This window comes from Cygnus atratus, chromosome 4 (genome assembly GCF_013377495.2).
Source record: "Cygnus atratus isolate AKBS03 ecotype Queensland, Australia chromosome 4, CAtr_DNAZoo_HiC_assembly, whole genome shotgun sequence".
NCBI lineage: Eukaryota > Metazoa > Chordata > Aves > Anseriformes > Anatidae > Cygnus > Cygnus atratus.
The window spans coordinates 71,820,910-71,844,739 of NC_066365.1; the positions used below are offsets into that span (position 1 = coordinate 71,820,910).

Sequence of the window (23,830 nt, forward strand, 5' to 3'; positions counted from 1 at the left end):
GGTAGGAATAGGAAGCTGGTTCCAAGAAGAGTCTTGGGCATTGAGTGCAGAGTGGCTAAGGCCCACAGATTGTATTTAGTGGAAAGTAAGTTTTTTTCTGATGAAAAAAATGATGAAGAATGAATCTGCAGGTGACACAGGTACAAAAATTCCCTACCTGCTCCTCAGCAGAATAGCAAGGAAAAAAACAAAAAACAAACAAACAAACAAAAGAGCACACAACAAGGCTTTTCCTCTTCTCAGAGCTTTTGCTGATGCTCTCCAGCTCTAAGACAAGCTTGCTGGAGACCAGCATATGCTCTTTAGGCACTGTTGAGCTAAGTCCTTCCATCTGTCCATGGGTTGCAGAAGGAGGTGTGGAGGCACTGGTGGTGTTTTCCTAACATCCGCTTTGAGTGGCTGTGAGAACACCATCCCAGATAAGTCCATCACACCAGCAAAACACCCATTTCCCAGGCAAGTTCCCAGGCAGCCTCCAAGCACAGGGCTTGGAAAGGGCAGCTAAGAAGGAAGAATTTCCTCTCTCCTGCCCGTCAGAAATCCAGGTCTTCACAAAGCCTGCAGCAGCAAGTGAGAAAGCTTTGGTGCTGCTGGGTCTCTGCTGTGCACAACCAGTGCTGGCCTGTCCTGCCAGCAGAGAAAACCCAAAATTTCACCCCAGAAGGAGGAGTTCAGTGCCAGTAACCCAATTTACCAGGCATGGTTCAGGGAAAAACCACACGGAGAACACCTGAAGGCTGTCTGGGGCCATCCTGCTGGTGGTTGGTGATGGGGTGGGTGGTGATGGGGTGGCCAGAGCCTGTAGGGCTGGGAGTTCTTGTGGGGGATGAGGGTAGGGATGGCAGCTGGGATGCCTGAACTCCCCCAGTGCTGGTCCCTATCCCAGGGCAGTTTTCCAGGCAGGATCACCCACATTTCCTCATCCCCAATCATCTGCCACCCTCCACCACCCCATTCTCTGGCTCTACCAATCACCTTGTGGTCACTTTGGCTAAAACTTTAAGAAAAGGGGACAGAACCCTTTCCCTGGCCTTGGCGCTATTCCATCCACCCAGCCGCGTGGGTACAACCCGCCGGGATGTCCCAGGAAGGATGCTGGTGCCAGAAGGGGGCTGACAGAGCACTCGTTGGGATGGAGGACATCTGAGTCAACAGGTGAGCAACACAGAGGGTCACACACTGGCTCTGAGCCTCCCCTCATCCCTGCCTGATTCACCACCATCATCACAGCCTCGGCTCAGGCTGTTGCCCAGTTGCTACCAGGGTTTGTGTGAGTTTTGGAGGCTTGCGCCTCTTTAAAACAACAGTGAAGAGGTTGATGATAATAATGAAGAGGTTTTAATATAAATTTTACTTTAATGGATACATTTTACACAGTAAAATGATAGGTGTGCAGAAGGTCTCTAGATTCTCTTGCTGATTCTCTTGCAGGTGAGGTCTCCCATGGTCATTGTCTGAAAAATAATGGAAATGGTTAACTTCGCATTGCACTTGGCTCCAAACTCTATTTAGAAAGGACCTGGTCTTGCAAAACAGGACTGGTCCCCAGTCTATCCCCCATAAATCAAATTATTAAAGCTTTGGATACATTCATGACTATTCCAAAGCAGATAGGGATAATCTGACATTGGCTGGGATCTCTCTGCCGCACACCTCTTCTTTAAACGTGCCAGGCCCTGCCATAAGCCTATGCCTCTGGCTGAGAACATGCCCCCATTACATGTAACTTTGATCATCAATGGGTCTCAAAGGGTACTTTGTGCATCACACTACACCCCAAAAATGCCTTAATTGCCTGGCCAACTGATCAGCTTTGGCTCCAGCACCCGTCTGAGGCCCCCAGCACCACTGGAGGCTTTGTAGGGCCTGGCCCCAGTGGGAGCCCTGCAGGCAGCTGTACGCACTGTTACTCCACTTACATGGGTGATGGTGTCTCCGTTGAGTTCGGTGACAGATTTCAGCCCCTTCAGAGTTGCAACCAGCTTGTTGTTGCCCTCCATGTGAACAACAGCCTGTTGAGAAGGGATGAGACAGAGACATCATGTTAGCACTGCACACCGCATCGCCCCCTGCATTTTGGCCTTCCCCTTCCGTACTGAGTTGCCACCATCCCCTGTGCAAGCTGTTGGGACCAAGCTGCTCCCCCAGCGATTTTGGCTTTCCCAGGAGGATGAGGGAGGGTTGTGCTGGTGATGACTACAACACAACAAGGGTATGGCTATTTACTTTGGGCTCTGCAGGCCTCCATGACAGAGGTGCCATTTTGCTGCTGCACCTACCTCTCCCCCCATCCAAACTGGGACTCGCTCATGGCTCCTGCACTGTTATATGCTAGAGCAGGGAGCCACAGCATCACAGAAAGACCAGGAGGACCTGCACACCTCCAGGCAGAGCGCTGTGGAGCCACCTGAGCTGGGCCTGGATCTCACATGAGTGCTACATCTTCTGTTCACCACCCACCCATTGCACATCGCTGTAGGACCCTCCTTTTGGGGTGGAGGGATGGGGACCTGAGGTATGGGGCTGGTGTGGGTCTCAGTCAAGCTGGGAAACAACTTAAAGAGCTTCTGGAAACACAGTCATGACTGGGAGGGTCTCAGGGGGATGGGCATGCCTGTTGAGCCTCTGCCCCCCCAGAGTTGTACGTATAAAAGGGCTTCAGACAGCACTGACACCCCCAGGGCAGCTATCATTGATCACTGAAATTACTCAGACAGCAAAACCCGTTTCTGTTCATCTGTTTGTCCAGCTGCAAGACATCTTCATCTGCCCTCAAGCTGCTGATTTAGGCAAGGTAAAACTCATCAAATAGCCCCTTGTTTCTGAGCAAGGGACCTCAGTGATGCTAGAAATCATGCTAGGGCAAGTACTGCTCTCAGAGCAGGGCATTTCTTTTGTGATCATTCCTCCTGTGCCCAAAATCCCTGCAATATCATCTTCTCCCAAGGTAGAGGTGAGAGGCAATATTTGCCAGCAGTGCCATCCTGACATTTTATGAACCATTGTTAACTATCGCCCAGGAACTGGAGCTGACCCAATTTCAAGGGTGATAAATCCTCACCTTGCCAAATCATCTCACCCAGCGTAAACAGAAGCAGTGGAAAAGGCTAGCAGACAAGCTAAGAGCCTCTGGGACTTAAAAGGACGGTTTTATTGGTTTATGATTCATTGGCTGCCTTTCCTGTGCTACCTTTGAGTCAACAAAATGGAGAGGGGGGGTATGTCTCGCGTTGGAGCGTGACAAAAAGTCAACCCTTTTCCACCTTAAATCTTTCAGATCTTTTGTTGTCAGAAGGATTTACCAAAGCCTCTCTATTCCCCTTTTCCAACCCAGCTATTAAAACACTGACTTCCAGTGTTTTCCAGTAAAAAAGCTTTAGAAATGCAAAGCTTCATCTGCAGAGATGCTGAGAGGGGAGCTTGCATGGTGTCTCGTAAAAGCAGAGAGAAGGCGAAACCTCAGAGTCTCAGGCTCTGAGTTTCTCAGGAAGGTCGCACAGAAACACACTGTCATTTTCTGAAATGTGTCCCTAGGGGACTTGCTGAGGACCCACAAGGAGCAGGGCAGGGGGTGTCACACCTGCAGGCTTGGTTTCAGCAATCAGCTCCTTCCCATTATCTTAAATCCCACATGCAAACTGCCAGAGATGGGACCAGGCTGGCAAATTTACCCAGGTCTTTGTCCAGTGTCAGATTTAATACACAAGATGTGGTCATTCCCTTTATCCCAGGCACAGGGGGGATGGCTGGAATGGAAATGCAATGCTCTGAGTCCCTGTAGCCCTGGTGGAAAGGGAGCTGGTCACTCACCTTGGCTTTCTCTCCCGTCAGCAGCTCCATTTCACACTCCTCGCCGATGGTGAACTCATTGCTCAGCACTTTGGAGCCAGTGGTGATGGTAACCTTGAACTTATTCCCATCCTGCACGATTTCCGAAGTGCTCTTCATGTCCTTGCCCTTCTGGATCTGGTCATCGGGAAGCCCTGCACAGGAACAGGGATGTTAGGAGGAGCCATGGGTGGGCAGGTTGCTGCTGCCTAATGAATGCGGTGGGATTTGGGACCTCCACAGCCGGGAGGATCCCATGTGGAAAAGCCCCACAAGGATGACGGTTCCCGAAGGGCAATGTGTCCCTGAGTCTGGTGGGGAGGGGGAATAACAAATCATGTCCTTCTGGACATGGTTTGGTGTGGGAACTAGACTTCTTCCTTGTCCCACCGATGTGGCTGGGAGCAGAACAGCTACCTCTCTGGCCAAGCATCAGAGGGAAAGAAGAAACCCAATTTTCCTTCCTTTGCTGAGAAGCAAGCAGAGAAAACAGAATAAATCAAGGCAGAAGGAGGAAATCAAGTATTTTTATTATTATTATTTTTTTTTTTTTCATGAGATTCAGGGTCCCTCAGAAGCAGGTCACCAAAGTATTCTCCCAAACCCTGGAGCTGACCTGGCAGGTAGAGCCCCTCCTGCACGTGGTGATGCAGAAGTAGTGCAACCTCTCCTGAGTCCCTGCACATCCCCTGATGGAGATGTCACCAGCCACATTCATCACTGAGCATTTAAACAGCCTGACTATTTTTCTGATGAACAGTGGAGCCTGGAGCTTTGCAGCATCACTGAGCAGCATCACAGTGAGCTGTCTACAGCTGCCCTGAGCTGCCAGGACCATTTTCGTGCCAGCTGTACAATTTCACCCAGTGTCTCTTGATCTCTAACCATCATGAAAGAGATGCTTCCCCTTCTATTTTGAGGTCACATCTCCACGCACACATTTAAAAAACAAGAATTGCAAGATGAGAGATATTGGAAAATTTTCAATGCACATCACCAGCACATCAGCATGGATGGGTTATTCCAAATATTAGCGCAAAGTGAGGAAGCAAAGCAGCACCCGATGCATGCAGGCACTTACCAAGGGCTTTCATAAAAGGCTCAAAATTTTCCTGGGACTGGAGCTCGTACTTTCCAGTGAAGCTCATGATGAAAGGCTCTCTGTGCTCCCAAAGCAAGAGAAGATGCCTTGCTGGTAAGCAGAGCTTGGTTTTATAAGCTTTTGCCCTAAAGTTGGTCAGAGGTAAGATGATGTAATTCTTTTATTGCCATGTTCAAACACTAACATAAAACTGGGCAATGGTCAGTGATAAATTGCTCGACATCTTACAGACCTCGATTTACAGCGTGGGGGCAGAGGAAGTCCCATAAATGGGTTTTATGGAGGTGGCAACGTGGCATCCATAAACAAACTAAATAAAAAAAATGTGCAAAAAGATTAATTATCAGGGTAACGAGCCAAGTCACCTAATCAGCTTGCAGACTGGAAGTGCACATCTGGAAGAGAAGGTGGGGAGAGATGATGGTGTCCCCTGGGGCTGACAGCAGTGGGGTTTCTGGTGTCTGCACCAGGTCTTCAGCGTGGGCAGGAGGAGCAGAGGCTGTGCGCTGGCAGGGAGCAGCCAGCTCCCTCCTGCAGATGCCTCGTGGTCCTTTGTAAGTGGGGTTTTGATGTCATTCAGGTGTAGCACTAGTCACAAAATCATCATTATCTCCTAAGAAGAAAACACGCCTCAAATTGAAATCCTGGGTTTCATGCAGCCCAGCCTGAAACTCAGCCTGCATCACTGCAGCCTTGTCCTCATGTGGGTGCCACTGGTGATCAACCAGGGCCATTGCCAGGAGCCACCACGAAAAAAACCTTTCCTCTACTTTCCCCAGAGGAGCCACAGTCCCTTGTACCCTGAAGAAGCATCCCAGCCCTTGGAGCTGCATTTCTCCCAAATCCTGCATCAGAAGCAGGGCCAGCAGCAGCCTCCTTGCTGAGCCCATTTCCTCCCTTCAGTGCAGGACTCGGGGCTTGGGCTCCTCTCCTGGCATTGTGCTCTGGGCCGAGCAGCATCCCAGCACCCATCCTCTGGGTCTGGGCTCCCCAGGCTCAGCTTCTTCCTCTCTCTCTTCCTCCTCTATCCCAAAGTCATCATTTTTTCCCCCCTTTTCACTCACATGCCTTCTCCTCTTTGTGATTCTTTTATTCTGCCTTCTCTCAGCATCTTTGGCCTTGTTTTATTGAAATCACAGATAAGCATGAAAAAAAAAAAAAGCCGGCTCCCTCCAATTCAGAGATGCTACCATCAAACAAAAACACAAACAGACCCCAACTTTCTCCTTCTTCTCCCTCTCAAAATAAACCCCAGAAAGCTTTGCAATGAGTAGGGACAGCATCCATCCCCTCTAGGACCAGAGAGCACTCATGGGGGTGGGGGGGGGGTTGATTTAGGGCATCCATGCCCTAAACCTCTGGCTGCTCCTCCAGATGGTCCACGTCCCCACACTTACATAACAGGGAGAGATATTCAGACTTAAAAAAACACCGGAATAGTCTTCTATCCGACTCATTTTGGGGCCCAGCACTCCCAACGCACTGTGCTGTGATCACTGTGGGAAAGCTCCAGCCCTGCACGGCTCATTTTTCCACCCACCGTCACTGACTGGAGCATCCCGGAGTTGTTCATTCATTTTTCAGTGGGATCGCTCTCGGACTAGCCATGTCTGGCCACATCCTGCCACCAGGGCAGATGCCCAGTCCTCAGCCATTTCCACGGGCAGGCTGGGGAGAAGGGGTGGCTGCTAAGTCAGTAGGGACAGAACTTTCTCCAGTAACCCCAGCCGTGTGCAGTGCAATGACTACCCCTGAGTTAATCTGTAGAAAAAGAGAAATAGGGAAACACATCAGGAGCAGCGTCCCAGGACTTCCAAGCCCCCACCAGCCTCTCCAGAAGAAGCCTACATGAACTGGGCATCTGTGAACATTTCATATTAGGAATGATGAATCCAGTCTTAGGTGCTTGAAGCACCTGGTGTTGCCCCAAGGAAGCCTGACATCCCAGCCACTTTGGACATCCCAGGCCCATGCTCGCCCTAGGAGCCCCATGCCAGCTGGAAATGAAGCTCAACCACCAAGCCTAAAACAGCTAATGGGGCCTGAGCCTGAGACAGGATCCAGAAAAGCCCACCAGGTTTTGTCCCACAGACCGATAAATGGCTGTTGTGCCTAATTAGGGTAGCTGAATTAATTAGTCAACCTCTGGGAACTGTCATACAGCCTGGATGTCTCCCACCAGATGGCAAAAGGAGAACATAACTGTTCAGGACTCTCCTGGTAGGGGGCAGAAATATAAATGATCAAAAATAAAGCTTCTTCATTTTGTCTGCAAGTGTTCTGTTGGGCTTGTATACTTTTATTTCCTCTACTAAAGAAATGGTAAAGTTCCTATTAAAAAAAAGAAGAAAAAAAAAAAGAAGAAGAAGAAACCCTTACAGAATGAAATTTGGCCAGGGTAATTATTATCTAGCCAAGCTGGCTGAGCAAACGGTAGGTGAGATAAACTTAATCTCAACAGCAAAGTTCAGAATGCCTGTATATCTCCCTACCAGAATACAGGATCTTTTAAAACGTGAGATCACTTTAACTTTCCAGGGCACTGAAAATGCACCTGGTTAGCACTAGCAGAAGGCCAAGTCAATTGGCCATGTAATTAAATCTAAATCCATAGCCTAAAACTTGGACATGGTTAGTAAAAGAGTAAAGGCAAGGATTATTTTCAAAAAATTACTGAGGAGGCTGTCTTGTGAAAGGCCAGCAGGTACTTAGCTGTTTAAGTTGCCTTGAAAATAATGCTTAGGACCTCAGAAGCTTGTCTGAAAAAAAAAGGACACAAGTGTCTCATTTCTCCTTTCTGCACCTGAAACAAAGATATGGATATGCAAAACTTCTCAGCTCCTTCCTAGCCACGGAGGTACCCGAATTCTCTGTGTCCCGAGGTGATGAATCACAGAAATGCTGGTTGGGGAGGCACCTCTGAAGGTCTCTGGTTTAACCTCTTGCTCAGAGCAATAACATCACCAATACCAAGGAAGGTCAGCCATGGCTTTGGCCACGTCTCAAAAATGTTCTCTGCCTCTCTGGTTACCCATCCTGGACCTGCACCAGCCGCCTCTCAAGCAAGAGGTGCTCAGCCCCAACCTCCCAGAGAGCAATTTGCGGCCAGTGCCTCCTGTTGTGTCATCTGCCATAACCAAGAAGAGTTTGGTCCCATTGTCTCTGTAACTGCCCTTGGAGCAGTTGCGGGCTGCTATCACCTTCCCTCAAGCCTTTCCTGGGATTCCTGGTCTCGGCTCCCATGATTTAAACACTTCTACTTGTTGTCTGCCAGGGCAATGGGAAACCACCCTCTTACATGCACTGCTTCTTGGTGACTTGGACATTGTGGTGAGGAAAAATCCTTCTCTGCCTCCTCTGGTTTGAGCCATAGCTCTAATTTAGGCTTTGAACTCCAAAAAGGACGTCACAGTCAGAGCGCTGTGTGAACACAGGCACTTTGCTCCAGCCCAGGATGGGGCACCTGGCAGCCTTGAAGGAGTCTTGGACAGTATTCTTGCACCTCTTCTTATCTACCCCACTGGTGACTCCCCAGACTTTCTGAAGCCTTTTCTTTCTCCTCAATGCTTTGGGAAGCTGGGGCTGGGCACTACACTAGGATTTTCTTAGCCAACATGGGAAAGGTTGCAAGCCAGCTGTTGCTGATTCAGTCATGGATTCCTTTAATGCAAACCCAGGAGAGAACCCCCAAAACCATTTTTTTAAGAGTTTGGTCACAAGCTTGTCACAATCACTGATCCCCATGTGGGTTTCCTTCTATCTTAAGCCATATTATTCCTTGAGTCATCTCTATTTCTGCTGTGCTTGTACCTGGCAACTTGGCCTGCTGCCCGCTTTTCACATCTTTGGTTATCTCTAACCTTGAGGAACAAAGGTTTCTTTAAGCAGGCCACATGGCTGCGTTGCTTCAAAAGGCTGGACAGGATGGGAAAAGATGCTTCTGCTGCAATAAACTCCCTGTCCTTCCTGGTATTCGCCAGGTTTTCATTGGGCTGCATTACCAAGACAGCACTAAGATGAAATATGGCACCTTTCCCAGCTTTTTCTTTTTTTTTTCTTTTTAATGGTCTTGATGGTCTCCTGGGATCAACATCAGGCTGGCTGGCTCCAAGCTGTACCTTCCAAACCGTAGACATGCAAGCGCCAGTTCGAATTGCTTTAGATTAGATATGCCAGTATCAGAGCCTCGATAACACTGCTGAAAGCGGCAGCTTGTACAGAGCGCTGCCGCTTGATAACACTTTCTATTAATGCCAAAATTCAGTGAAGGGCAGCCCTTGTCATCAGCCATGTCCCTTTAGGACAAAGGTCCCAAAGGGAGCAAAGTCCCTGTATTGCTTCTCCAGGGACAAGGCGGAGATCTCCATGATAACATGAAACCTATCACTGCCTCACTTCGGCTTGCCAATGAACCCCTGGGTAGCAGAGTGCCCAGAAGCGCTGGCTGTGGCCGTTGGTGCCCATGGTGGGACAAGGCTGTCCTTCATCCCACCACCCAGTTTAGAGAGTAGAGGAACAGGGTCTGAAAATGGTGTCATTGCTCATGGAGATAGTTTGTGCTAGGGCAGGGAAAGAAAACGTTGGGAGAGAAATGTAACCATTCACCATTATGTGTTTGAGTGAGGATGGTCTGGAAGAGCCCCTCAGAGCAGTGAATATTCAACCCATGCAAATGCATTTCATCTCATCCCATCACACATCTGCAGTGCAGGTATCTCCGTCTGGTCTGGGTGCATGAAGAGCCCCTAAGACACAGTGGGGATAAGCAAACCTTTGTCTGACCAAGTGGAGACTTGCACGTTGGGATGAGAAGAGTGGCGGTATCAGAGTGCCTCCAGGCCCTCAGGTGAAATCCATCCCAGAGGGACACCCGGTTGTCACTCTGAGACAGTGCTCACCCCTCCAGCTTGCCTTGATCCTGATTTATTAAACACGGTGGCTCACTTAATGAGTGCTCACAGTGGATGGCAGCAATTAGTCAAGGAGAGCTTCTCAGGCCCATACGGGCATGAGTGCTGAGGCACCACGCTGCTGTGAGGAGGGCAGAGCGAGAGGCTGAGTGTGGTCTGAGAGCATCCAAATGTGCAGCAGGTTCACGGCCAGGGAGGCACTCCATGGGAAATGACCACGGTGCCAGCAAGCCCAGAGCTGTTGACAAAGTCCAGAATTGCCACCATGCGCGTCCTGCTTGGTGCTTCTGCCACATTTACGATACTCAAAGCACCTCTGTAAGCACAGGTATCTCTGCTTTATACATGATGAAGTGCCCAGAGACTGAGTGACTTTCCCAAAGGAAAGCTGATAAAGAAAACGTGCTGTAACTGTGTGGCTACTGCAGCATCTTCCTCGTCCTCCTCCTTGTTCATCTTCCTGCCTGGTTGGCAGTGACAGAACCCACATCCCGTGTGATTGCAGATTTGGAGATAAAATTTGGCCCTATTAATGTGATCTTGGCAGAGCAGGACCGGATTGCACAACCTCCTGGAGAAAGGCAAGGGTGTGTTTGGTGTCTCACTAAGGGAGTGAGCATTGCACAATCCCATCCTCACACTCCCTTTCTGCTCTGTCCTTATGAGTGGGTCCTGCACTTTGGTCTCTAAGACCCAAACCACAACACAGATGTCCTTGAGCCCATTGTGAAACACCTCACAGCAGGAAAGCGTCACACCTAGCCGTGGCGAAAGGGCTGACATGCTGGCTGCTCTTGGCACTGCAAAATCACCATGGGTCGGGGTGGAAAACTGCATGTGTGTGTACACAGTTGTGTGCAGGGACAGGTGGCCCACGTGGAAATCCTACCTCATGTCAGCTGAGATGCCTACAATTCATGTTGGATTTAGAAAGAGGGGAGAAGAGCCAAGTTTACCGGAATAGAAGTGCAGCTCCTAGCACTTTGATTCACTTGCAGTTGTACATTTCTGCCTTGTACCTCCTTGACGTGAAGCTTGAAGATATGAGTCGGGGTGCATGCTTGCCCGTGCAGCTGCAGATGCTCTCTGCAACCCTCCTAGCCCCCTTCCTGCCATGGATCCCAAACCTCACCAATATGTGAGGTTCAGGCCCGCCACCTCTGAGAAAGGCAAAAATTAAATATTTTGATTTCTGGCCCAAACCTTACAGGTTCTACCCCAAAACTCCCTGTTTCCTCTGTGAAAACTCAAACTTCTGTGCCTGAGAGGGGAGGGGATGCATGGCTTCTTCACCTACCTCCAGTGACAGGCTTACACATTTTTTCCCTACAGGGATGTACTCCGATAGGAAATGGCATTGCAAAACCTCAAACATCCTTATCAGCCATTTGCTGGATCTGCCCAGTATTGCTTGGGTTGTTTATAGATATGAAAGCTTTTTTTGCGTATGCAGTTTGCAGACATCAGCCAGCTCACGGGCAGAGACAGGACTAGGAGACAAAGGGATTTTCATGGCGTTGAGGCCGTCTTTGTGTTTTGTGATTAAATGTGGCACCTTCTAGTCCTGGTTGTGAGTTGGGGTCTTTCTATGTGCCCCTTTCTGAGTTTCTGCCAGGCTGTAGGCTGCAGAGACCCCAGAGAAGAGAGACTGTGCTGGAAGAAGGGTGAGCATAGAATCATATTTACAAAAAGGGATAAACCCCCACGACCCTCAGGGAGAAGATGGGGTGAAGATGAAGAACATCTTTCCCACCATAGAATCATTTAGGACAGAAAAGACCTCTAAGATCATCAAAATCCAACTGAAAACTGCGACGAGTTGCTGCATTTGCTCAGGCCACCCAGCTCCATAACCTGGCCTCCTGCCAAAGGACATCTCCTGTGCCTCCCCTTCCTCAGTTCTATAAAATAGGAGCCGTGTTTCTTGCTGCTGCCTGAAATTGCGGCTGAGCACACGTGGCCTGGGTGCAGTGGAGGCGAAATGCCCTGTGTGAGGTGTGAGAGTGACTGCAACCAGGGCAAGGCTGCGTTTGTGCATCTCCTCCCTGGACGCAAGGCATTGCCGCCATCTAGTGATACAGGATTCATCGGTGGCTCTGGCAGAACCTGGGGTCTGCAGCTCTCCTGGGCCTGGGAGTGCTTTGATGGAGGTATAGAAAGGGCACCCAAACCCAGCTTCTCACTGCTATATATGCCTTTCTGTTTTCTTACTCTTTGCTACGCTTTAGGATGCCTTTTGTGGGTAGAGAGGTTGAGGAAATCCAATCTGGAGGGATGGAAACTGATGGAAACTGTTAAAAAAAGCTGGAAAAGTGACACAGTAGCTTTAGCTAGTGTTTGCAAACACAGCTGATTTCTGATAGGCAAGTCCAAAGAGCAACTGAGCACCCATCAACTCCTCAGGAATATACAAGGTCCAAAGCGGAAGCGCACATCCAAGCAGAAACACGGAGGCACTGGGCAGTACCAGGTTAATCAAAGGCTGTTACATCTTCCAGATCTTGGGTCTGCTACTGCAGCTGACAAGGAAATGATAATTTCAAAAACGAAAGCATGGAGATTGCAGGGCAGAGCATGGGAAAAGCCGTTCCAAGAAATGGCACTGCCCACGTGCTCCTTGTGCTCACCTCTGGTCGCCACATAAGCAGTAGTTAGCTCATCCCCAGCTGCAGCAGTAGCAAATGCTGACATCCACGACAGCACTAACCCATGACCTCGTTAGCAAGACCTATCACCACTGACAGGCACAGGGCATAGATAAAGCTGCATCAGCAGCCTTGAGACTATTTATTTACAAGCACAGAGCAGCAGGTATCCTGTTTCTTTTTTTTTATTATTATTATTTTTTATACATGTTTTTTCAGGGGTCCTGTATGTGCTACATTGTAAGCTCTTCACTTGAAAAAAAATACTTTTAGATGAAGCAGTGAAATAATCTCATGCAGCTAATTCACACATGAGAAGTCTTTGGTATATATGAGGTAAATGCCTGGAGGCGCCAGTGGTGGGAGAGGTGAGGTGACCCTGCAGGGCCATGTCACTTGTGAAGAAGATCATATACACGTTGGTAATATTAAATTATGTTGGTAATAAAAATTATCAGCTTGTGTGGGTTTTCCTAGGGATTTGATCCTTCCCTTGTTCTGCTGAAGGTTCTGCTCAAACTGTGCTCTGCCTCTGCATGAACCCCAAATTCAGCATACTGTCATGGCAGAAAGAAGAGATCAGGGCAGAAGAGGCAAACCACGTATCCTGCAGCTCTCAGTGTTTTATTCATTTCTATCATTTTGCTGTCCTGCCCAGAAATGCTATTTATTTTTTTTTATTATTTTGTGTGTGTGTGAGCTGCTGCCGAAACGTGATGGAGAAAAAAACCCTGCCAGAGCTGGTAAACAAGGGATTAATAACTAACTGGAGCATGTATTAATAGATCACTTACCTTCTGAAAATACACAGGGCATTAAAAACTTATGGGACTGAAAACATCTATTGACACCACTGTGGTACTACGGGATTTGCCCTGCATGTCAGGGCCAGCTTGAGGTAAGTGGCCCGTGTCCCCAAAACAGGGTCCTCGGGTGACCCCAGGGCTTTTGGTGACTCCGGGAAGCACCAGGGATGGCCCTGGGGAGGTTTCACAACTGACTGAAGCCCAAGCTGTCCCTGGAGAGCAAGGTCCTGCCTTGCCAATTCCAGTCCCCCTATGAACAGGCCTGGGATGGGGACAGACCCTGATCAAGGGGTTGGGAGCCCGTAACGTGAAACTCTTACGGTGAGGAGATGTGGGCAGGTTGGGTTATAGTTTGTATAATAAATTCAGGGATCTGTTGTTGGCTGGTTTCTGAGATGTGGCGAATTTGGAGACTACCAGCATTGCTCCGTCCCACTGGGTAGCCTCGCTCGCTGGTACGCGGGCTGGTTGGAGCAGTGATGTGTTTTGGGTTGGTTTCTGGCACTCTGGAGGCAGCGTGTCCCTTCTGTCCCGTGAGCTTTCTGACTCACAGCTGGTGGTTACCAGGCACCCTCTGCACCTTGCCTTACTGGGCTCCAGTCCCTGCACCCGGTACAGCTGTGCACGCTGCACAGCTCCATACAGGCACTAACAGAGGAGAACCAGGCAAGGAAATACAGTAAAAATCAAGAAAAGGGACACACAGCCCTTCCCTGCCTCAGTTTCCCCATGGAGGGACGGCGCTGCTCCAAGTCACAGCCTCCCAGGGTGAACTGCATGGTGGGAAGGCGCTCATGGAGCTTTCTGATCCTACTTCCAGCAGATTTAACCTTAAATTTAAACCCAACCCGGGGCCTGTCCTGCTGAACTCCGAGCTTTCCCCTGCAACCATGGAGCACTCCCCCTCCCCCCCCCGCGCCTGGCCGCCATTTCCCAGCTCTGCTCCTGCCTCCGCCCCGTCACGGCCCCGGAGCCGTGGCTGAGCTGATCCGGGTTAAAGGCTGGTTGTTTACCAGCTCTGGAAACTCTTATTTTTTTTTTTTTTATTTTTTTTTCCCTCTGTCTGCTCCTGTGGGGCAGCTCTGAAGGGTAATCGTGTGTGTGTGTCGGGGGACGGGTTGGTTGCTTTTGGTTGTTTTGGCAAGGAGGGGAAATTTGGAAGGAACGAAAGCATTGTGCACAAGGTGCTGGGGCAGAAAGCCCTGCAGGCTCAAAGCCCCAGACCTTGCGGATACCTTTATGAAAAAGAAAAAAGGGGATCCGGGAAGTTTGCTGTACCTGTCATGCAAATCCTGTCCTTGCTTTAACCCCGTTGAACAAAATCGTCCTGCACTAAATGCATAATCCTTCCCCCCTTTCCTCCGCTTTCTCTCTCCCTCTTACTCCCCTCCCTGTTTTCCCTGTTTCCTCCTTTACTATTTTTTAAAGAGATACATATTTGCTTATTTTTATTTTAAAGCTCCAGCGTTTGCACGTAGCCTGTAGGGGATGTCAGGTGCAGGCACGGTGCCTGCTGCAGCAGCAGGGACGTGTCCGGATCGGGGGAAGCCTGACAAGAGGGCTCCCTGCAGACACCTGGGTGCAAACCCCACTCAGCGCTTCCCCTGCCCACAAAATACCCCACAACGCTGCCCTCCAGCTGTGTGTGTCCACATTGGAAGTGTCTGGGAGGTCTGCTTGGGCGTTCCTAATGGGACGGCCGCTCTGGGGTCCTGGCAGTGACTGTGGTGTCCCCCGACAGCACCCATGGAGTATGTCAGCACACGGGGAGGCTCGAGGGCTGTCGACTTCGAGGGAGCCCTCTTCTCCGGCTACGCTCCTGACGGCGGCCTCTTCATGCCCCGGAGCATCCCCTCACTGGACGGGGCCACCCTGCAGCGCTGGAGCCGCCTCTCCTACCCCGAGCTGGTGAAGGAGCTGTGCTCCCTCTTCATCGCGCCCGAGCTGGTCCCGCAGAGCACGCTCAACGGTGAGCCTCAACTGGGCGGTGGGAGCTATTAGAAGGGACACGTGTGAGGATTTTGGGGTGTTTGGATGCTTCCACCTGCATTAGCCCCATCCTCTTGCAGCCCCCAGAGGATGGAGCCAGCTGCACCATCGCCAGATCCGTTCTCTTCCCTCTTTTCCCTCGCCTTGCTGGGGCTTGTTACCTTCTGGACAAGGTGTTCTCTATGTGCTGGGGACTGTGGTGATTGCAGCAGCGGTAGCTGGTGCTGTGGCACTGCTGACTGCTGGGAAGCTGCTGTGCTGGCTCCAGACCTGATATCCCATCAGGGTTTTCTGCTGCTCCATGCTCTGTAATGTTTTTAAGCCATCCCTTCCACCAGAGGGCAGCTACAACCTCTGTCTCAACAGGGTGCTGTAATAAAACTTGGGTTTCCTTTATTTTATGTTTTAACGCAGTTTGCTTTGATTGTGCCAGGTTTCCTCTGAGGGTACTGACTGTAGAGCTATTGAAGGCAACAGAGCATGTCTATATTCCTCCTAACAGCTAAGAATAACTTGTTGGATATCTGTCACCTCTCCAGCAACTGAGAGTCTTTGGCTTCGCAGAAAGCTTCCCAGGAGCATAAAGAGCACAGATGCAGGAAGCCACCGATCAAAAAAAAGTAGTTCTCTGCCTAGCCTGACATCCTCTTTAATCCTTTTCCCTCTAGATCTGATTGACAGGGCCTTCAGCAGATTCAGACACAAGGATGTTGTCCATATGTCCAGGCTGAAAGATGGGCTGAATGTTCTGGAGCTCTGGCATGGGGTTACTTATGCTTTTAAGGATCTGTCATTGTCCTGCACTGGGCAGTTTTTACAGTACTTCTTGGAGAAAAAGCAGAAACACATCACTATTCTGGTGGGTGAGTATTCCTCTTTGTGGGGGGTAAAACTTCTGGGCAGGTCTTTACCTTGAGAGCCATCATCCCACGGCCCACCACATAGATGCCCCAGGGTGGTACTGCCTCGTGGGTGGCTGGTGAGCGATCTCCAGCCAATGCCAGGGAAGCTTCTCTAACCAAAACCATCACATGGAGCATCTCTGCATCTTTTTCTTGAAGTGTGATGATGCAGGTTTGACGGATGTCTTGATATTTTATTTTTTTGTTTCTCTAATGCTTTGAAACAGGGACTTCGGGGGACACAGGGAGCTCAGCCATCGAGAGTGTGAGAGGTCAGCAGAACATGGACATCTTTGTTCTGCTGCCCAAAGGGCTCTGCACGCAGATACAGGAACTTCAGATGACCACTGTCATTGAAGACAACGTCCACGTCTTTGCTGGTTGGTATTGCTGTTGGACTGTCTGTGTTGTGGTCCTGCTGTGTTGAAACTGTGACCCTGCAAGTCTGTGGGGGCTGCTGTTTTTGCAGCTGCAGCCAGCCAGGTCATTTCTATCGTGGTCACCGTGCCCAGATGTCTGGCTAACAGGAACTGTTAGCACATGTCCCCAGTTTGACAGTCAAGTGGTTCAAAGCTTCCTTTTCTTCCGGCCTCCGACTAGAGTTGTCTCCATGCAGGCGTTTGGTGTTCAGCTGCACTGGATTCAACACCATTTCTTGGAACTAAAGGGCTCAAAGGTGACCCCTTCCCTCTTCCCTCACCTTCATGGGCAATTCACACCGCTAACTGTGCCCTCCCTATGGATCACCACAGAGTGCTTGAGCTGTCTTTTCCACTCAACCAGTTCTCACCGTGACATCTCACAGGAGATGCAGGCATTTGCCTTCCTAACAAATACGTATCGGTGTGAGCAAGAGCCCGGAGTGTATCTGCAGCTGGTAGGGACTGAGAATATATGTCAAAAACAGAAGCCAGATGGTGTCCACACTGTGCTACTCAAACTCTGGCTCATATAGTCCATGAGACAGACAGCTCAGGACACCCCTGGCTGCAGCAAACCCAGTGGCTTGTGTCTGGTCCTATTTGTGAGCAGAAATGCTTTGTGCCTGATGCACTGATGTCAGTAGATCTAATTTTTCCTTTCTTTTTCTGACAGCTCATGGGAACTCCGATCAAATCGATGAGCTGATCAAGGAACTGTTCGCTGATGTCGATTTTTCCAGAAAATACAATCTGATGAGCTTGAATTCGGTCAACTGGTCAAGGATTATGGTGCAGATTGCTCACCACTTCTATGCTTACTTTCAGTGTGCCCCGTCCCTGGATACCACCCCGCTGCCAGTGGTGGAAATTGTTGTGCCAACAGGAGGGGGAGGAAATATCACAGGTGAAGGGAAAAAATATGGGTTAGATAGGGACGAGAGAGAGTGTTCTATGACCTATGGACTAAAAACGCTTTGCAAATGCTGGGTATTGCTGTTTATTAAAACACCCACTCGCTGGTAGGATTTCTTCAGAAGGCCTTACATTTATTACTCATGTATGGTTATTACTCATTCAGGTGTCACTGATGATTTGCAAGGTGCAGAAAATCCCAAACCACCCCTTGATGATGACCATAGCTATCTTGAGGATGCGCACGTTAGAAGAGGGTGGAATGTGTTTGGTCCAGAAAAGAGGAAAAATACTGTGGCTCCTGTTCCCTAAGTAAAACTTTAACAGAGGCGTGGAGTCCTGCCTAGTTCTACTCTGGTTTAGATGGTAGTGCACAGTCAAGAGAACCACTCCTAATTGCATAATCTGGCCTTTTAAATTTGAGTTCTTGATTGCCTCCATTCTGAAATAGGTGCACAACAGTTTTACTAAAGCAGTGAAGGATTTGATGCATTCAACTGCATTCACTGTATTTCTAGGCCACCCCTCTGAGGCAGCATTAATAAGCTGCAAGAACCCCACAACTTCATCTCTCTTGCTTGAATGGCAGCTGCCTGACCTCTCAGTCCTCTGCTCGTCCATATTCAAATCTGGAGATTTTCCTGGGCTGGTTTGTTAGGAGCTTTGTGTCCCAGGATTTTATGTTCTGGGGTTCTACCAAAGCTTTTAAGATAGGTGTCTGGGAGTTTATTAGGGACTGTTGTTTGTGGCTACTTCTGAACTAGATGCCCAATCAATTTATACAGTGACTTCTTTGCTAAATCTCCTTTGAATGTTTCTTTGTCAAATGCATTTTTTCCCTTTTTTTTTTTAAGCTGGCTGTATTGCCCAGAAGATGGGTCTTCCGATTGAACTGGTTGCTGTGGTTAACAGCAACGACATCATTCACAGGGCTGTTCAGCACGGAGATTTCTCAGCATCAGAGCACGTGAAGGCTACGTTAGCATCAGCCATGGATATTCAGGTACATAATGAATTGGTACAAATGGGAAAATACTGAACATTACATATTTTCATAATTTTTTCCTTGTACTTTGTTATGCGTGGTTTGTAAGACCATAATTCTGCCACTGGCAATGCCTCTCAGTGGTGCACTGAGAGCTGTGACTCATACTGAGCATTTATGCTGCAGACTGCTGAGCTGAGATACACCACCTTACTTTTCAGGGCTTGACTTTGTAATCTTCCTTGTTCAATGCTGGGCTTCTAGGGGTTCATTATGTGTAAGCTTAGAAAGAGGGAAATTTTCTCAAAAGCTCTGTGACACTTAGAAAAGTATAGATCCTGTCACATTCCAAGGGTTCTGTTGGTGCTTCTGAAAGGCTCTACCAAGAGCAAGAGAAGAAGGAAAGAAAGTAGAGTAGCCCAGAAGAAATGCCTCTTCTGTGGCTGTCTGCAATTTGTGCAGAGCAGAACAAGTCCCGGCAGGCAAAGGCATCAGAAATGAAAAGTCATGGAGGGACAGAAAGCAAATGCCTGGAAGCAAATACCAGCAAATAATAACAGCAAATACACTTTCATACCTACCCTGTGATCCGTGGGGATTGGATCTGCTTCCAAACAAGTGACCAAGGTCTGAAATACTTGGTGTTTTATCACCATGGCCTTAAGCTACCTGGATTTTCCAAAAGCTGTTCAAACACATTGGGAGGACTTGGGAGCCTGGAGGAACTGCCACGCTTTGCAGAGAATAAGTTGTTGTGCTCCTGTCACTGGACTACTGTGGCCAATAGCTTGAATTTCATCCTGAGGCATGAATTTGTGGGGCTCCTCAGATCTCAAAGGGTGGCTGCGCTCCTCTCTTGGCATATGTTGGGGTGGTAAGGGGAGGTGGCTGGGTGAGGTGATGGCCAGAGGGTCCCCCAAAAGATGAACGGCTGTATCCCTCTGCCTGTCCTTCTCCAGAGCTGCATGGGATGTCATTGTTTAGCTCATGTCTGAAGCATCCATGCAGACTTTTCCGTAGCTCAGCACATCATGGGGTGGTTCATGCTGGAGTGCAACTCAGGTGGTCTCTAGCTGGGACCTGCTCAAAGCAGGGTCAGCTCTGAGGTCAGACCAGGTTGCTTGGGGTTTTGTCCTTCTGTGCATTGGGAACCTTCAAGGAAGGAGACTACACAACCTCTTTTGGTTGCCTCTTCTGTGGACTAAGCTAATGCAGGAACGGTTTCTAGTTAGTCACTAACTGGAAAGGTGAAGCAGGGAGTAGAGTGTGGATGACCCTTTTAAGGAGGAATTTGAGGAGAATCGCAGCAGATCTTGTGTCTTTGCAGCGTCTGAAGCAAACCAGTGTTGGTCAAGGCTCCCACTGGTGTCCCAGCCCAGTTTGACTTACTAGAGTTCGTTCAGAAAACTTCAGCGGAAACCACAGGCTGGTACAAAAGGAGGGTAAAGGGTAGGTTCTGGATGTGGGAGCAGCAGAAGGAAGGAGGGAAGAAGGGACAGCAGGAGGGCGATGCTGGAAGCACCCCTGGTAGCAGGTCATCGACGTCCTAGCGTGCTGACATGGAGCTTCTCAGGACACCCAGGTCAGGAAGCAGACGACAGCCCAAACCAGGGGACAGCCTAAAGCAAAGGGCAGGCTACGCCCAGGCTACAGTGAAGATTACAGGCTGAAGGCACTGGGAGATAATGGTGGGAAGATGAAGAACAGGAGTGGAGCCCTAAGCCACCCAGATAAGGACACGAAAGGCTGAGTAAGTCCTAATCGCTCGCAAGGTAGGACAGGATGGAGAGAGAAAAGGTCACAGGTGCTGTCAGCTCTTAAAAGGTGTAAAGAACTCATCCAAAACGGGCACTTGCCTGCAACCTAGGAACAACCCCAGAGACGTGAGGAGGACCCAGTCTGGTGTCCCTTGTCCTGTCTGTCCCAGCAAGATGTTTCAGCAAAACCACCTGGATGAATGTTTCTTGGTGCTTGTGAGCATGTGGGAATGAGAGAGGGAGCAGTGAAATTTGTTCGGGACCCTCCTGAATGGCCTTGCACTGAGTTTTGCTGCAGTGTCGCAACACTGGTTGCTACATAGCCATACAGACCTGTCAGGCCCTATATGTGCCTTACATGTTCCTAAAGATTATCGGTCAGCCCTGCAGGGAGCTGAGTGCCTCATTAAGTCACACAGGAGCTGCATGATTCATAGCAGCATCTGCAACACTAAGTAAACAGCTGGATATTTCTGGTTCTTGAATGCATAGTGTGTTATTAGCTTCCTTTCCTCAAGGTGATTATACAGATGTGGTCTTGCTGTCAATTTATCAGTTGTCCCATCATTATTATTTTTTTTTAATCTGATGGTCACTGCCAGACTGCTCTGACAGGTCAGAGGTCTGAAGGATATCAAGTTCCCAAAGACAAGGCTTGGGGGATGTAGCTGTGCAGGGAGAGGATGCAAAGCCCAGGGAGAAGATGCAAGCCTTCTCCAAGACAAAGGTAGCAATAGGACCTCAACCCTAATTAGACATCAGAGAATCCACACAGCTACTCTCCCTGAGACAGACAGACACGTTTCCGTGCTCACATATTGTCTTGTCATCCCAGGAGCCTTGCAACGTGGAGAGGATCCTCTGGCTGCTCTCAGGCTGTGACAGCCACCTGACAAAAGTGCTGATGGAACAATTCACTGCGTCGAAAAGCCTGAAGCTGCCGGAGGATCTGCACAGGAAGGTCAGTCCCCGTGCCCGTGCCTCTGCGTGTAAGGAGAGTTACTGTTGTCAGTTGTTTTCAACTCATTTTCGGAATTAACAAAAGTCACGTTGGAAAGTTTCCAACCTGAAGTGGAATTGTTAGGATGGAAGAGCTTTATATCAGTGCACGTCCATGGAGATGTTAATAAAAAGATGTTTTTTTTTAATTAAAAAAAAAAAAAACTCTTCTGTATAAAATTAATTTAAAATGTCTGCAACCTTTTAGGTAGGATATGAAGCCACCACCCCTTTCTTGGCCACTCCAGCGCCAGCATTAGCTGTGTATTGAGGCAGGCCGTGGTGGACTGGGCAGTGGGTGCTGGCACAAACTGAGCGTGGTGTTGGGGAGTGGGTCTGCTGGGTCCACAATTCAGCACTGACGTTGCGGTGAATGGGACCACAAGCACAAAACAGAGCAAAATACAAGAGAAAAGTGAGTGTTTGAATGCGAGGCTCTTTGGGCCAGATACAAACTTCTGCCTTGTCCTACCTGATGCATGCTGTCCACGGTGCAGTGTGCTTTGTGCAGTGCCTGGGCCTGCTTGCATGGCAGAAAAATAATAAATAATAATAAAAAACCCACTGCATTACTAAAATAAAGATGCAATATATTTACAGTATATATGCAAAATAACATAAAAATATACATTATTAAAAAACTGGGGGAAGGCACTGCTGGAAAATGCCCCTCTCCCATCTTCAGCAGCCACCCCTTTTCTTTATTCCCTGAGGCAACCCCCACCCCAGTTTCCGCCTCCAGCTTCCCTAATCCTGCTTTGCTGGATGCCCATGGATCAACTTCGTCCAGGGGAGCGCGTGTGGTGATGATGCCAAGTGCAAACCTCTGTTTCCCTTCCTGCAGCTCTCCGAGACTCTGCGCTCAAGCTCGGCATCTGACGAGGACATCGTGCGAGCCATGCAGCGCTGCTGGGAGGAAAACCAGTGCCTGCTGTGCCCCCACACAGCCGTGGCTGCTCACTACCACTACTCGCAGCTGGACAGCTGTGCCAGCAGGTAGGGACCTGCGTGGGAACAGCCACGGTCAGGTGTGCTGGGGACAAGAGCATCTTCCCCACTTGTTCCTCCTGTACCTCCAGCTCGGGGCAGTCTTGCATCAAAAGCTTTCTTGTTTTTCTTTCCTTTTCAGCACGCCCCGATGTTGCTTAGCTTCAGCCTCCGCTGCCAAATTTCAGGACGCCGTGCTGCGAGCGGGCCTGGTTCCCCAGCTCCCTCCCGAAATCACCGCCCTGACGACGATGGAGACCCGGTCCACAGCCCTGCGGCAGGGGGAGGACTGGGCACGAGTGCTCCGGGACCGCATCGCAGCTGTGGTGCAGGGGTGGGAGGCACGGCGGGGTGTTTCTGTTCCCCCGGGACTGCAGGGAGTTGGCGGGCAGGTTGTCACGCAGGGCTGAGCTGTGGGGATGTGGCTGGTGATGCCTCCCAGGGCTCGTTCTCCATTCCCAGGAATTTTTGCTCATGTGTTACACTGGGTGAGGAGCCTACACTCTCTGTACAACGAATTATTCGGAGAACATACTTTGCCACTGAATTATATAGACTATTTCACAAAATTTTTGGAAAATAGCTCTGTAATTATACCCTCTTTTTCCTATAAATTCATGAAAGCTGATTGAAACGCTGAAGAAACCTATTTGTTCCATCATTACTAGCCATCACAGGAAGCTCCCTTAAAATTATCCACAATCATCACCTTCCTGAACATTACTCAGTGGCCCTGAACATCTTGTTCGAGACCCACCTGAAGGAGTATTGCCAGGCATCGCTGCCAAGCTGTTGTGGTTTTCTCCTGAGCAGCTGCTTGGTGGAAGTAACAAACATGTTTTCTGTTTCAGTAAAAATGAGCTGAGCTGTGGGCATTACATCAATAAATTACATCAATCTCCAAGGAGAGATGTCCCATGGGAGCCTCCTGGGCACTCTGGGGACCATCGGCCCTACAAAATGTGGGGTTTTGAAGCTGCAGCCCTGTGCTGGCCTTGGGAATAAGATGCTTGCTGTGGCCTTCAAAGGGACTTTTTGTAAAACAGATCACATCAAGGAGCTGGATTGAGATAGGAACTTTCTTGGTCGTGGGAGAGCTGTATCCTGCTCAGTAATCTTGTGCTGAATTACGAGGTGCTTGTTTACACCTGGGAGAGGGGGCTGATGTGCCACTCGTGGAGCTTTTCACTTTCCAAAGCTCATGCAAAAATTAAAATGCTCAGTGCAAGCGTGAAGGGCAGAAATGGGTGGCTTTTGGGTAAAGTGGATGAGGAAAAAAGCGTGGGACCAGTGAGCTAAGCTGGAATTGACCTCACAGAGGTGCACACCTTGCAAGGCAACGCGCCGGCCTCGGTTAACTTGTGTTTTATGGCCCAGCAGTGTTCGGAGTGGGAAATATCTCTATGCCATAGCTGCTGGAAATGAACCCAGGGCTGGAGTGGATCTGCTTTCAGGGGTCATCCCTGACTACAGAAACTTAATATAATAGTGTTAAATAGTGGGCGTTGTCCCTGGGCGTGGTTATTTTAGGGGTGTCAGCCAGCAGAGCTGCTTTTTGGTGCTGTATCTCGCAGCTTTGGGTCCAA

The 23,830-nt window shown here is 49.3% G+C and overlaps 2 protein-coding genes across 2 annotated transcripts; one reads left to right on the forward strand and one right to left on the reverse strand.

The window, feature by feature from the left end:
* Positions 1-1,403: 1,403 nt before the first annotated feature.
* On the reverse strand, positions 1,404-4,976 carry FABP1 (fatty acid binding protein 1). The gene is made up of 4 exons (XM_035547460.1): positions 4,910-4,976; positions 3,811-3,983; positions 1,920-2,012; positions 1,404-1,454 (listed from the first exon to the last, which is right to left on the reverse strand). Exons 1-4 carry the CDS (start codon positions 4,974-4,976, stop codon positions 1,404-1,406), a joined length of 384 nt encoding a protein of 127 aa, XP_035403353.1.
* Positions 4,977-14,250: 9,274 nt separating this feature from the next.
* THNSL2 (threonine synthase like 2) lies at positions 14,251-22,878 on the forward strand. Its single transcript, XM_035547297.1, has 9 exons — positions 14,251-14,380; positions 15,033-15,260; positions 15,949-16,143; positions 16,410-16,562; positions 17,278-17,508; positions 18,371-18,519; positions 21,094-21,219; positions 22,102-22,253; positions 22,387-22,878. The coding sequence occupies exons 2-9, from the start codon at positions 15,038-15,040 to the stop codon at positions 22,652-22,654; spliced, it is 1,497 nt and encodes a 498-aa protein (XP_035403190.1). The 5' UTR covers positions 14,251-14,380; positions 15,033-15,037; the 3' UTR covers positions 22,655-22,878.
* Positions 22,879-23,830: the final 952 nt, after the last annotated feature.